Source organism: Podarcis pityusensis, assembly GCF_964106645.2.
Source record: "Podarcis pityusensis genome assembly, chromosome: 16".
NCBI classification, from domain to species: domain Eukaryota; kingdom Metazoa; phylum Chordata; class Lepidosauria; order Squamata; family Lacertidae; genus Podarcis; species Podarcis pityusensis.
The window spans coordinates 31,203,213-31,217,213 of NC_138041.1; the positions used below are offsets into that span (position 1 = coordinate 31,203,213).

The window sequence follows — 14,001 nt, forward strand, 5'->3', positions numbered from 1 at the left end:
GAAGTGGGAGTGGTTTGTTCCAAGACCTTTTAGGAGGAAGTAGGCCCAGGGTCCCACCTCATACTTGAGATGGGTTGTACAGGTTCCATGAAAGGGCATTCTAGAGTGCCAGAAATTGAGTTGCCTGACCCAGTTTTATGTCAAGTTTCATTGCTTCCCACTCGGAATGCAAATTTTCTACAGTTCTTAGTGCCATACATTCGTTACACAGCTCAGTTTGACATTGGGTATACATAGATTTGCCAGGTGGTAACTTAATTGGGTGGTGTCTAGTACTATATGCTAACTCATCTGTAGTGTTCCACCAAAGCTACCTTTCTGATCCTAATCCAATTCTCTTGCAAAATGCTTAAATGCTCCCTGTGTTGTACATTACCGCTTGGCACAGCCATTTTGATTCACCCAGTTTCTTGCCACCAGTTACCAAGAGCAGGCAGCCTGTGATGCATAAATTGGTAATACTGAAAACCTCTTGATGAAATGTTATTGGACATCTGTGTGCCCCAGCTGATAGGGTTTTGTCTTATGAACCAGAGGAATCAGACTACTTGAAAGCTCCCAGCTGGAAGCCTCTTATTGTAGTATGCTATGCGTACCCTTGGTAATTTTGGCAGTAGTGGGCCCATGCTAACATTGAGATATAGCCTTTATTCAAGCTTAAGTGTTTTCATTCATGTTTTTATGCAAAGAATCCTTGTGTTCTCTACAGAATGAATTTATTTTGGAACTTTATTCAGCACATCTGAAAATGGTCGCAATTTGTTTAATGAGTAGGACATAGTTCTAAATGCACTGCCTCTGTTCTACAGAAAATCTAGCTTTAGTCTTCATCTTTGTCCATCACTGATGTAGTACTTTAAAAAGTTGTTAAAAGTCAAATAGGCTTTCTTCTATGCCTTTTAACGTAGGTGTTTACATCTGTGCATTCCTTGCTTTTTTTAAAAAAAGCCTACTTCTGACTGCACTTTTTCAACAAATTTCTGCATATATATTTTCCAAAATCAGAATGTTTTGCAGGGTACCTGCAGCATATATATCCATAGATGCCTCATTCTTTTAAGTGTTTGCCACGCTGGCCATCTTGCTTTAGTCTTACCTCAGTCTGCCAAGATTTGAATCCTGCAAAAGGTGACCACTGCCCTTAAACATCCAGATGTGTCATTGTGAACCAAAGGCTAGTACAAATTATGCATTTTTCTTAAAAAAAGTATTTGATGTGCTGTAGCCTCTTTGGCAAAATGTTCAGGCAAAGCGCAATAACTGCTGGAACAAACAATGTAACTACTGTTGTCACTGTGAAGTATTGTATTTCTGATGTTTACTATTTTGTTTGAAGTGTAACAGTCTTGCATTTGCACATGAGCATAAGCTGCTATGATAAGAGGGTAAATCATTACATTAATTTCAGCTTCTGCATGAGTACTTATGCAGCGTGATTTGACATCCAAAATTGTTTTGTAACTTGTGTGATTTTTTTTCTCCTAGTTAGTCAGCTGTAATGGTTTCAGTCCTAACAATGCCTAAAGCAAAAACTGTTTCGAGCCCTCTTTCTCTGTAAATCAATATCATTGTGGATGGTCTTCACTAATAGCTGTTCCATCCTCTAGGGATAGCTTTTGCTTTCCATATTACATATTAGTATGTGCTTCTTCACAGATGTGATTTTTTTTTAAAAAAAAGATAAAAATTGGTTCTTATTTGAATGTTTGATACTGAGTGGAAATTTACTAACATAAGTGTGTGTGGGGGGGGAAATACTACCCATTTAAAACATCCAATTAAGCTTTATTAACTGTTTTAGCACTTGGCTTTCCAGCTGCTGGAAACAAGTATCTATCTATGCTGTTCTAATGGTTGTCACACTTAACAAAAGTATCCTTTCTAGCCCTAGTCTGTAATTCTTTGGTTCTGGTCAGAAAATGGAAATAGCTGTTGTAGAAATGGTTCCAAATTAAGTCAGCCATTTGGAACAACTTGCAGTGATCAATTACAATATTGTATTTTAAAAGTTAATGTGACCAACTCAATGTTATTGGGTGCTGTATGGATTGTATGTTGAGTGCAGTTTCTCAATGCCGGTGGTCAGTTGGTACAACTATGAAGCCTCTATCATTGAGCCTGTGTGTTAGGTCTTTTAAGTACTTGTTTCCCCCACAAACATTAGTTTTGAGCAATAAAGTTTGATATTGCATAAGATGCTGTGAGTAACTGGTGCTGCAGGTCATTGTTTCATTCAATACTTATATATATAAATCATAACTTTCTCGATGGAAGTCATGGAATTGTCAGTATGTAACATTTTATAGTAGGACTGCCACCTGACTAAATGTCTTTGTGTTTTAGCCCATTAATATTGAATGTATGAGTAAAAAAATAATCAATAACTTATTTCATTTATTATATAGTAGCAATTTTAAGCACATACAAACTGGTCCTTGTTGATGCGGACAGAACTCCACATTAAAGCTGAAGTGGCCTAGGCACACAGACATATCATAAGCAATGTAGCATTGCTGAGGCTCCAGAGTTGGGGTGCTAGAAATCCCTGTCTCCCTCCTCATTGCAGGTAATTCCTCTTCAGACCTGTGTGAACTGGATATTGTGGTACAGTATTTGCTTTTGCATTCACCTAATCTTAAAATAATATTTTGAACATTTATTGAGAAAGCTTGTTACACCATTGGCATATCTGGTTTTGTTAATCATTTACTATCTAAGGTAGCAGTATAGCTTCCCTAGTCATCCCTCACCTTTCTTGTTCCATGATTTAAAAACAAATCAGTTTGGCATAAAAACAAATTTCATCTCTGTGTGTATATACACACATATACAAACATTCTGCCTCCTATAAGCTTTAGACAACTCTAGAGCTACACAATGATGATGCAATCCTTTACCTACTTAACCTTGGAGTAAGTCCTATTAAACTTAATGGGACTTCTGAGCAGGCACGTACAGGATTGCATTGTACAAGTAGTTTTGATAATTGGCCACTATTCCAAAGTCCCAGCAACCAATGTTCCAATTTTCTTAAACAGGACAGCAGCTGTTTTGAATTTTAAGAATGAAAATAGGCACAGCCTAGCCAGTTGGCATAAATATCAATTGCTGGAACAGTCAGGGGTTTCCTCTTCTTTAGGCAGGTTTGCATCGCCTTCTTCTGTAGAACCTGCTGTTTCCAATTTCAATTCTGGAATTTCAGTTGAGTTCTGGACTGCTTCAGAAGGCTTGTCACTTGAATGCTGAACTCTTTCGAAGAAGAACAGCAGCTCGCAATGCATAGTGTGAGGGAAGAGGTCCACGGCTATTGCTTTAACAGGACGAAAAGGGCTTCCTTTGACACGATTCGAAGGAGCTCGACAAAGGCTACCAAAGAGACCAGTATTAGTCTTACACATTTCTTTATAATTGATTGGGCCAGGAATGGGGTACCAGGCCTGGAGGCCAAATATCACTCCAGGCCACATTCCTCGCCAGCCCTCCTGGAATGCATGAGTTCAGAAACCTATGAAGCCCCATCCACTGTTAGACCCACATCCACTAAGCTCACCCCTCCAAGGTGCCCCAAAGATGATGTGGCTGAAAAGGGCAAAGCCCATTTGCTCCGTTCAAAGTCCTTTAAGTGCCAGGGCTAACTTTCCCACCTCACTTAAGTTAGAAATTTAACTAACCTCCTAATCCCATGGGTTATTAATCTGTTTGAAACATTGAAAATCAATGCTGATGGGGGGGGGGGAGAAGGGATCAACACTTTTTAAAAATTACTCCATCCCACCAGCACCATTGTAAACTCACTCCAGAAAGTTGTTCATGGCAGCTCGAGGATTGCAGGCTACATAAATAAGCTTCTTTATGTGTTCTGCTTTTCGGATTGCAACAATTACTTTGGAATCTGCAATGGTAACATTTTGACAAAAATTGAAATTAGATTCTTTACTGTGATAGCACCGCCTGACATGAAGTAGCTCCACTCTGTTACAATTAGGGCTGGGCAATATCTGGCTTTCTACATCACAATGTATCACCAATTAAACATTGCAATATTTTGATGTCATGATATCTGAAATAAGGCTGGAGCTATGTCATGATAATGTCCTGCCAACTGCTACTAAATATGGGTCTATCTATAAAACTGATAGATTTTTACTTACCTTTAACATTTTATTACAACATGTTATAGTATTACTTTACCAATAGCACATTTTCTCTAAAATTAAAGCTGTAGAAGTAATTAGTAGCATTCCCTAAAAATTTAATTACATTACTAAACAAGAAAAAAACAAATTCAGTGTCACACTTTTAGATGTTCAAATATAATTCACTATTGAGTCTTAGTTGAATGTATACATCGCACAACACCAAACTGATTGTTAATTTTATTTTCTAAACCAGGCCAAAACAGAAAGAATGGATAAAAGTTTACAGAACAAAAATTATTAAATGAAATTTAATCTTTTGCAAGGAAAATTTGCATTTTGGCGTTCTCTGGCTATAGAGATGCCTTTTGTATTTGCAGAACTCTGGGCAATTTCCCCCCATTTTCTTAAGTTTGAGTCCCCTAAAATAGGGGGCGTCTTATACAAGAGGGTGTGTTATACATGGAAAAGTACGGTATTTCTTGTTGCTGCAGGAGGCAGGAAAGAGCTGTCGGAGGTGGAGTTAGCAAGGGCTGCACACACAGGAAGAAGCATCGGCTTCCTGGTTTTTGCAGTATTGTGATATTTTAATGCCACAAGCACAATATGCAATAAATTGCAAAGTCATTTTTTAAAAAAACTGTTATCACGATTTGATCTAAAACCAGACAGTATATCCATTTATAGCACAGCCCTCGTTACAATACAAACCATATTTCTCCACCCTGAACCCATCCATCATAACAAAGAACGGGGAATGGACCCAAGTGGTCCATATTATTAAACTGTGGCGAACAGTTGACATCAGAAAAATATGAAGTCTACATTGAAATTAGAAGAGGTTATGTGCTCCTCTGCTAGCCAGCAAAAAATAGGTTTATTTTTAACTAACAATATTCTTTGAAGTCATCAACCAGTCTTTCCTGCCTGAAAGGACCTAATTGCTGTATTTCTGCACCCAAGGAATTCCACAGCTGATCTGCAGAACCAGAAACACTTTCCCTTTTATTCTCAGTGCTGATCTCACTGCCCACTAGCACAATTCCCCATTTACTTTTGTCACTACTCTCACTATGTTGCACACCTCCATCTCTATTCAAACTATTCCACTAAAAGAAGGTCACAAAACAAAACTCACGCAGCCCTGCTCGAGGAGGATCTACAATTGTAATAGAATTCTGCAGGTCCAGGAAGTTAACAAGGTAAGGAACAAGATCTTCAGCCTTTCCACAGTGGAATTCAACATTATTCAGCTCTGGAGAGGGAAAACAAATCCAAAACAGTGTAACACATTTGCTTATTTACACGTGCCCCATCAATATTTCCTTTAATAACTGATGCTTGCAATTGTCAGTTTTTCCATGTCCATGCTGGTTGAAAAAGTATTAATACAGTTCCTCTGAAGTAAATGTTTACCTCATCCACAATTTAGTGCAAAACAAGTCTCTTAAAATACAGGTTTTCATTCACTCCTCAATTAATTTTTTTTTTTTAAGTCTTAAAGTAACCTACTTCAGGATCAATATGCAGTTTCATGATAAAGGCTCTAAGGTAGGCAACTTGTTCAGGCACAGAGACCTCCATCAGAAACATGGCTAAGGCCATGATTGCAGGTGATTGATTTAAACTACATGCATTACTGCATGAACTACAGGGGCACTATCTACTGTTCCAAAACAGGATACACAGAAAGTCCAAAGTAACGGGATTGGGAAAGCTCTGCCCATTGCCCTAGAGAAGTGTTGCTAGTCAGAATAAACTACAGTGCTGGCTAGATGGGTCAGTGGTCAGACTATTGATTTATTTAGTAACCAAAAAATCTTAATATATTTTACAGTAAAAGTTTTAGGTCATAACTCACATCCTTCTGCTTTATTAACTGCTACCTATAGCCTGCATACTCTCACTAAATAACTGCAAGCAGCTTGGGTACAGTAACCAGACAGTCCCTGCAAAAAAATTGTGATTTTAATACCTTCATAACACAGGGCCACTCTGTGTTAAGGTATTATTGTCACTCAGAAACAGGGCTGTCTTTAGCATATGTGCCACTGGGGTGCAAAGTTCTGCCCAGCGCCCCCAAATTTAGTTTAGCCCCCAAATTAACTTTTATTATGCCTTATGTCACATGTCACGCAGGTGGCGCTGTGGGTTAAACCACAGAGCCTAGGACTTGCCGATCAGAAGGTCGGCGGTTTGAATCCCCGCGACGGGGTGAGCTCCCGTTGCTCAGTCCCAGCTCCTGCCAACCTAGCAGTTCGAAAGCACGTCAAAGTGCAAGTAGATAGATAGGTACTGCTCCGGCGGGAAGGTAAACAGCGTTTCCGTGCGCTGCTCTGGTTTGCCAGAAGTGGCTTAGTTATGCTGGCCACATGACCTGGAAGCTGTACACTGGCTCCCTCAGCCAATAAAGCGAGATGAGCCCCGCAACCCCAGAGTCGGCCACGACTGGACCTAATGGTCAGGGGTCCCTTTACCTTTACGTCACTATTACCATTTGATAAAATAGCACTCATGCTTGCGTGGCTCCAAAAGGGAGGTTTTCGTGTGTGTGTTTTAACACACTTTTCTAAAGAAGACAAAGAACACAGTGGAAGTCAGTGTAAAGACTCCACACACGCGCTTACAATCGTAGGGAGGTGTCTGGAAAATGAGATGGGTGGGCATTGTGTGCATGTGTGGGAGAGCCATCTCAAGCAGCTTTTCATTGTGGGAACAACCTTATTTCTAGAGGAGCTGGGAGGGCCCTTGCAAGAGCGTGTATACGAGTTCTTCCAGAGCCTGGGCGCGCTCCCATCGCTAGATAGGCGCATTCTCTTTCTGTCTGTCCCTCTTTCCTGTAACTCCCCCTCCTCCCAGCTTCGGTGAGCGAGACTTTCCAGAGAACTCTCCCTGCAGCAACATTAGCAGGCAGGCGGCACAAGATCAGTCGTGTCAAAGGTGCCACTGACCCCGCTGCCGCATAGCAGCTCGATACAATACGCTTAGGCGGCTTCTGTGGTGGGCGCCGGGCGCCCTGCCCCCGAATTCAATGGCCAGGTGCCCCATACCCCTTGCACCCCCGGGAAAAAGATGGCCCTGCTCAGAAACCAGACCATTTCTGCTGGTGTGTACCTGCTTGCTTTTGCGAACAAAGGTTTCAGAAAGTGATCTCTTGGGTCTCTACATAAGGGGAAGACTAACAGATAATGATGGAGGTCTTCCATCTGAGGTTGACCACAAATACAAAGTCTGTCTGTGTATGTTGTAGTGCCCATCCAAGACTGTAGTGGGCATCACTTGAAACACAGCTCAATAATGCTTTTTTTAAGGAAGCTGGTCAGATTTCTTAAGGAGAAATGTTCTGCTCTCAAGAGGAGATACCAAGAGAAAACCTGGTGCTCCTAATTAGTTGCAGGTCCCTTCTGAATTTTATCCAGAAGAGCCAATCCCTTAGTTGACATTTATTCAACGTCAACACAGAGCTCAGTTCTGGCAAATAATAATCGTCTAAAACATCTTGACAAGTAGTCAAGGAAAAAAAAATTGGGACAGAAGAGACTAGAAAGTGAATTGCTTAATAATGAGAGCTGTCTTTAAAGTCTGAGATCCCATATTATGCTTTCTTTTACCAACCATTAAGCTGAGCATTCACTTTGGCATCTTCAATAGCTTCTTGACAAAGTTCAATTCCAATAACTTTCTTCACTTTCTGTAGAACGAAAGCAATAATGTACAGTTTTACATTTTTAGTTGAGTACCAAGCAAAATAAATATGGATATTGCAACTTGAGGAGCTATCTTGTTAGGCTGCTTCAACCTTTTTGTGTGTTCCCACTCCAGAGTTGAACTAGACTTGAAAACAGGTTTACAGAGGGGCTGTTTGCAGTTAATCTAAACCTCTCAAAACAAAAAAATAGTTACAAAAATAAGCAGAGCTAGTGCTTTTAGGGACCTTAGAGAGTGTCTCAGTTTTAAACCTGAGAGGCTGATGAAAAGATTAGGTTTGCAAGGAAGTCAGGAAAAGGAGGAGGAGCAAGAGCAAAGGATTGGTTGTTCTGCCTTTACCCTGGCCCCAGCAACAGAAAGAAAACTGCACCCCAAAATCTATCAAACTACATCATAAGTGAGCCTAGGGGCCAAAAGGAAAAATACACTTGGGTGACCTTGTCAGGACCACAACACACAGTTAAAACCTTTCCCCTCATATCCCAATACCAACAAACGCCCCCCCCCCCCAAATCTGCAACTGACACCATCAGCAGTTTCCCTCCTGGGACTAATGACACCTTTTGGGGGTGGGGTTAATGTGCCTTCTTGACCCTGATCCCCCCACAGCTGCAACGTTTAAAGAAAAGAGATATATTAAGTGCAATTACAGAGTGGTTCATTTATAATTGTGCAAGGATTTATACTTGCACAACAGAACCTGCCACTCTCTCCACCTGGCCACATACACCCTCCTCAAATCTGCTGCAGAAGGTTCGTTAAAACCTCCAGAACAAATTTAGGAGGCATTTGTTCCTAAATTTGTTCTAATGTAATGAGAGGTTTAGCACTACTTTGGATACAGGCCATACATTTAAAGTAACATCTATGCTGGCTCTAAGATAATTCATTTTGCAATAGTAGTCATAATTTCACTACTTATTTTGTTAGTTTTCAGTTTTCCAGAACACAGGGCATGCAGTTAGCTACCCACATGGCGAGACTACTTGTTGGGTGACCTTTGTCCTTTGAATTAGTACTTTTAGGAGACAAAAGCAATACCAAAGGGCATATGTCCCATGAAAGATGTTATTTCACCTTGGCAAGTGAAATACCAATTGATCCAGTTCCACAGCAAATATCCATCACAGTCGTCTCCTCGTTCACCTGGGTCCATTCCTGGATGACTGAATACAGAACCTCAGCAGCCTGTGTGTTTACCTACAGAATTTCAACATCAGTATAGGGTGTCAGTATTCAGCAGGCGGGTAGCATGTCAAAGGCTAAAATCTACTCTACAACATTACACTATATACTGCTCCTTACCCAAGTTTTTAATTTTTTTTAAAAAAAGTAAAGTCAGAGCATGTTTAGCCATTACACTTGAAACCTCTGACTGTCCTGCTGTTAACACGCTGCTGTTTAAAAAGTGTGCAGGTTGATGAAATGTAATTTGAAAAATACACCACTGCTGATTTCTTGATTCCTGAGTTTTTTACAATGAACTCCAGATTTCACAAACGGCTTTTCGGATATTATAGAAGGACAATGAGGAGGTTCTACCACTCTCTCCCACGGTTTATGGAGTACCTCACTATAAGCAAAACTCAATCAACAAGAGATCTCAACTTCTACAAAACACTTAAGCCCAATGCTTTAAATGCTTACTTGGAAAAAAGCATGGGGAGAAATCCGGAACTTTAGCCCAAGAAGATCTTCATATATGTACTTGTCACCAGCAACATGCTCCAAGGTCAAATCTTCACGATTGGGTGATTTTCTTGCGGGAGAAGAGGGAGGGAGCAAGAAACAGTGTTTAAATCATGATCCTTCCTTTGCATCCTAATCTTCTAAAGTGCGTTCAGATGCAATAGTACAGATAACCAATTCAAGCAAAAAAGCTGTAAAGATCTAGGGACTTTTTTGAATGCGTTCATTCTGTATTTCTTAGCTGTGCAAGCTCAAAAAATGCTGGTCTTAATGGGATTTAGATATGCATGACTGAACTGACATGCCCTTTCTCTGTGTGATGTCATTATCCAAGAAAGCTACTCAAAAGAATGGCAAACACAAAACAGTAAGAGAAAAATACAAATAGTTACATTTCAGCATGCAAGGAATATCGACTCCCAGCGCTAATGCTCATAAAAGCAATCACCCGACAATACTCCCAACAATAATGCTCATAAAAATAATCACCAGGAACAACAGCTCCTTACTATGGGTGACTTTAATTTTTACTGAATTATGTTTGACCATAACCATTAATGTTTAATGGATCCTGGGATATTGATTTATAGGCTGCTTAGTGTTTTGAATCTTACTATATTTTATGGCAGTTTTTATTGGGTATCATCCAACGCAAGTCATTATCAGGGTAGACCATTTAAATCAATCAAGCAAAGTAACTTAGGTCCATTGATTTAAATGGGTCTACTCTGAGAATTATTCGTATTGGATGTCACCCACTGTTGTCTTCGATTCAAGTGCCTTAATGGCCGAGACTGCAGCTCAAGTTCTAAAACTTTGCTACACCATACATTACATTGTCATACTAAGTTTCTTTTTTGAGATGCAACAATCACCTTTGACCTTCCTGCACAAAGTAGAGAGAAGTTATTCCACTGTCCTTTCCAGTGCCTTCTGTGAAGTACTTAGCCATAGAAGTTTGCAGTTCTGCAAGCTCTTTTTCATTTAGTTTCTAGACATTTCAAAAAAGAAAAAGAAAATTAATGATTAAGTTGCTTAATTTTACAAACTTCAAAGAAAAATGTTGCTGCCGATTACAGGTGTAGTGAAGAACTATGGGATAACAGCATATGTATGCTTGTACTTATTTTAATAGTGCACCCTCCATAACACATCTGAGGACACGTTTCCCTTTAAAACATTGTGTCACTGTAAGTTTCACAAAATACATTTCCAGAATCAGGAAAAACTTTAACCATTAAGAGTTTCTGAAATGCCTGCTTTACAAGCATGTGCTTGTTTCCCCTTATTACATAAATCATATTCAGTACCTGTGGATTAAAATAAGCAATTGCCATGATGTGGCCATTTCTACTAGTGCGAACTGTTAGCTGTTTCCAGTGACCTTTGTAGGTTTCTGGGCTGTAGACACCATAGGATGTAGACCTGTAATTTTGAAATTCTTGGTTACTAAACTTGGATTTAAAAAAGCATAACCACATAATGCTAAAATTATTTCTGCTAAGAAACTGTCACATTAAACTAGGAGACTGATCCTGAACATTATAATTTTTGGATGATGACATGTAAATATCTGCATTGCATCAATTTTCACAGTGATCTGTTCACATCACTTGACCAAAAATGGATTCTATGTACTAACTGCTGCAAATGTACACACACTGGAAGTTTCCCTTTTTCTCTCCTTGGAAAAACTAATGTCTATCAAAAGGCTCCCACTTAGCCTTCTTTGGTACAGTCCCTCAAGGAATTCACACAGGCAATGTTGAGCTTTGTGGTTAAGTTGGGCTTTATTTATCTATATAGTGCCATTAACGTATATGGCAAAGCACAAGAGGGCAGGTCCCTGCCTCAAAGGATGTCTGACAGAGTAGACAACAGCAGGAAGTGAAGGCAATGGAGACAGGGGTAAACAAGAGAAGAACAGGCAATTTTTTCATTTACATATACTAAAGGCTTAGTTCCAGTATAGAACAGGAACTAGTAGGTTGTGCCAAAGGTTTCACAGAAAAAGTAAATTTTATACAGGCAAGGTGTTTGGGAGTCTGTCATCCAGCCCAACGGAGGACTCACCTTATGTAATCTTGAAAAGCCTTTGCTACCTTTTTGGTTACAGCAGGAATGTGAATGGTGTCAAATGGTTCCACTACAGCACATGTTCCACCCTTGTATTTGCCAAGGCGAAACCCCACCGTTTTATCTTCTTGATTCGGGCCTATGCCGATCAAAAATTCACATTTGTTGCGGTACTCAGTCTAAATGTAAAGTAAGGGGAAATTTAGAATGCCTATCCAACTCCTCTAGAATCTGACATGCTTGCTACTTCCATCCATAAACATTTGTTGCAAATTACAGTATTAAAACAGATTAGGCTAAATGAGTACTAAAATAATATATATGGTAATAATCTATCCATTCCAGAATTCCAGAATTTTATGCCCAGTACTGCAACATGCTACCAGATTAAAGGTGCCCACCCAAAAATTACACAGCTTAGGTTATGGACCATGGGCAGTGCAGTAGTAAGGCTAACCCTGTCCTTCCATGCCTATGATTCATTTCCTCACAGTATCACACTTCATAAGCAGTTCCTGAGATGTATGACCTGTAATGGTGATGCTTTCACTCCTTCCAGGGAGCAACACAGGCCACCGCACTTCTCCTTCTGCATGAAAAGCCATGGTAGAAGAGCTCGGTTGTTGTTCCCTATGTCCCTGTAAAACGATTTTATCGTTCATGATAATCAGAGCAAAAATAATCAATGAACATTATGCCCTCCCCTCCCCTGCACAAATACCTATGAATTTGACCATTGGTGTTTATTTATAAAGCACCTAAAATTATTAAGATGCTGCACGAAGATCTAAAAATGGAACAGGCTCAGCCCTTTTGTCTTACTCTTACAATGTACGGCAGCATGTGATGAGAAGAGCATCTCAGAGCATTTTGGGACGAAATATAAAAACAAAAAAACCTTACACATTTCTAAAGTATTTATTGCAAATATGCAAACTGCAGTTTGAGAATAGAAGCCAGAAAATCCACATCTCAGCACAATGAAGCAGAATAATACCTAGATTTATCAGCTTCATTCCCACTAATGCTGAGGCCAAAACCAGCTTGGTTTCTTGGACTGTGCTTGCGCTGTCTCAGAAAGCTTTCTGAATACATTGCAAGTGAGACCTGCAACAAAGTGCTGCAGTGTGGAGTGTTCCTGTTCAGGGTACTCACTCCTGCTTCCACTCTCCCAAGCAGGCAGGCAGTCAGCATTCTGTGCCTATTGAGCAGGCTCAGTTCTCAGTGCACTCTTCTGGAGATGCACCCTTCATTTCCATTCACACCCTCCCCAATTGCACTTCTGCAAGTCTTGGAGCTGATATGTCCCCTCCTGTACCTGGATGGTGCCATTTTGGCTACACGAGTGTTGGCATTCTAAACAGAAGAAATGGAGATAATCATAATATTTATTACAAACAGAAAAATTACCTTGTCAGTTTCAGCAGCACTTGCTCACATTCTTCCTTCTTCCTTGCCAGCTGCTCCTCATATGGGATATTCCACAAAGGGGTCACCACATCTGCTATCTGCTTACTCAGAGGCTCTTCTTTGCCATTATTTGAAGCCAAACACTTTGCTGCTGTCTGCTCTTTCATCTCCTCTCCCTCCTCCTCTTCTCTTTTCCTCTTCTTTATGATGGGATCAGCCTTTGGTTTTGCAAGTTTCACAGTTAAGCTTCGGTTCTTCCACTGGGCCCCATGAAGGACCTTCATAGCTCTGTCCCTACCCTCCTCACTCTTAAAGGTGACAAATGCAAAAGTCTGTCTCGCAAACAGTTTTATCTTGTGAGGGATAAGGCCATATTTGGCAAGGAACTTCTTTACTTCGTTAAAACCAATATATTTGGGGAGGTTTTGAATTTCTACTTTATAGATCTCTGACGTAAACAAGCCATCTTTAATATATCTATATATGCTGGAAGTATCTGAAGTGTTCGCCGTGTTGGTTTCTTCTCCCACATCTTCATTTGTTAGATTTTCAGTTGCACTCTCCGTTTCCACAAGAGGAACTGCAGTTTTTGTGTCAGTAAAGCACGCACCACTGATGTCTTCCATCATTCTGTAGAGAACAGAATTAATTATTCTAGGGTAAAATGTGTTAAATGCTTAGCCAAATCATGTTTAGTTAAGCCTCATCTGCAAAAATCAAGCCCACTAGGTTTTCCTCTGTGTTGGAATTGACAAAAGGGTGAAATTATCAAGTTCTAGATGAATTAAGTTTGGCCAAAGCAGTTATTTCTTCTGTAAGCTGTCAGTGTGCATAAGGACAGGTCCCTGCCCTTAAGGATCTTACAGTCTAAAATTTGGAGAAGAAAAAAAGGAAGAGGAGAGAAGTGGAGACAGAGGTACATAGGGAAAAACAATATTATTCTTTTAGCTGCACATTTAGGCTTGGCTCCATGCTTACCTGC

The 14,001-nt window shown here is 40.1% G+C and overlaps 1 protein-coding gene across 1 annotated transcript; it reads right to left on the reverse strand.

Moving 5' to 3' along the window:
* Positions 1-2,374: 2,374 nt before the first annotated feature.
* TRMT2A (tRNA methyltransferase 2 homolog A) lies at positions 2,375-13,649 on the reverse strand. The gene is made up of 11 exons (XM_080985151.1): positions 13,020-13,649; positions 12,139-12,247; positions 11,607-11,788; positions 10,844-10,958; positions 10,409-10,524; positions 9,492-9,603; positions 8,922-9,044; positions 7,752-7,827; positions 5,275-5,391; positions 3,796-3,892; positions 2,375-3,366 (listed from the first exon to the last, which is right to left on the reverse strand). The coding sequence occupies exons 1-11, from the start codon at positions 13,646-13,648 to the stop codon at positions 3,102-3,104; spliced, it is 1,941 nt and encodes a 646-aa protein (XP_080841277.1). The 5' UTR covers position 13,649; the 3' UTR covers positions 2,375-3,101.
* Positions 13,650-14,001: the final 352 nt, after the last annotated feature.

What these genes read in the sequence shown, in the direction of transcription:
- TRMT2A (XM_080985151.1), bottom strand. Translation starts at nt 13,648, where the DNA reads ATGATGGAAGACATCAGTGGTGCGTGCTTTACTGACACAAAAACTGCA. An exon ending in CTCCCCATGCTTTTTTCCAA is followed by an intron (nt 9,045 to 9,491) that starts GTAAGCATTTAA and finishes GAAATTCTGTAG; the next exon opens with GTAAACACACAGGCTGCTGA. An exon ending in TTGGTATTTCACTTGCCAAG is followed by an intron (nt 7,828 to 8,921) that starts GTGAAATAACAT and finishes TTCGTTCTACAG; the next exon opens with AAAGTGAAGAAAGTTATTGG.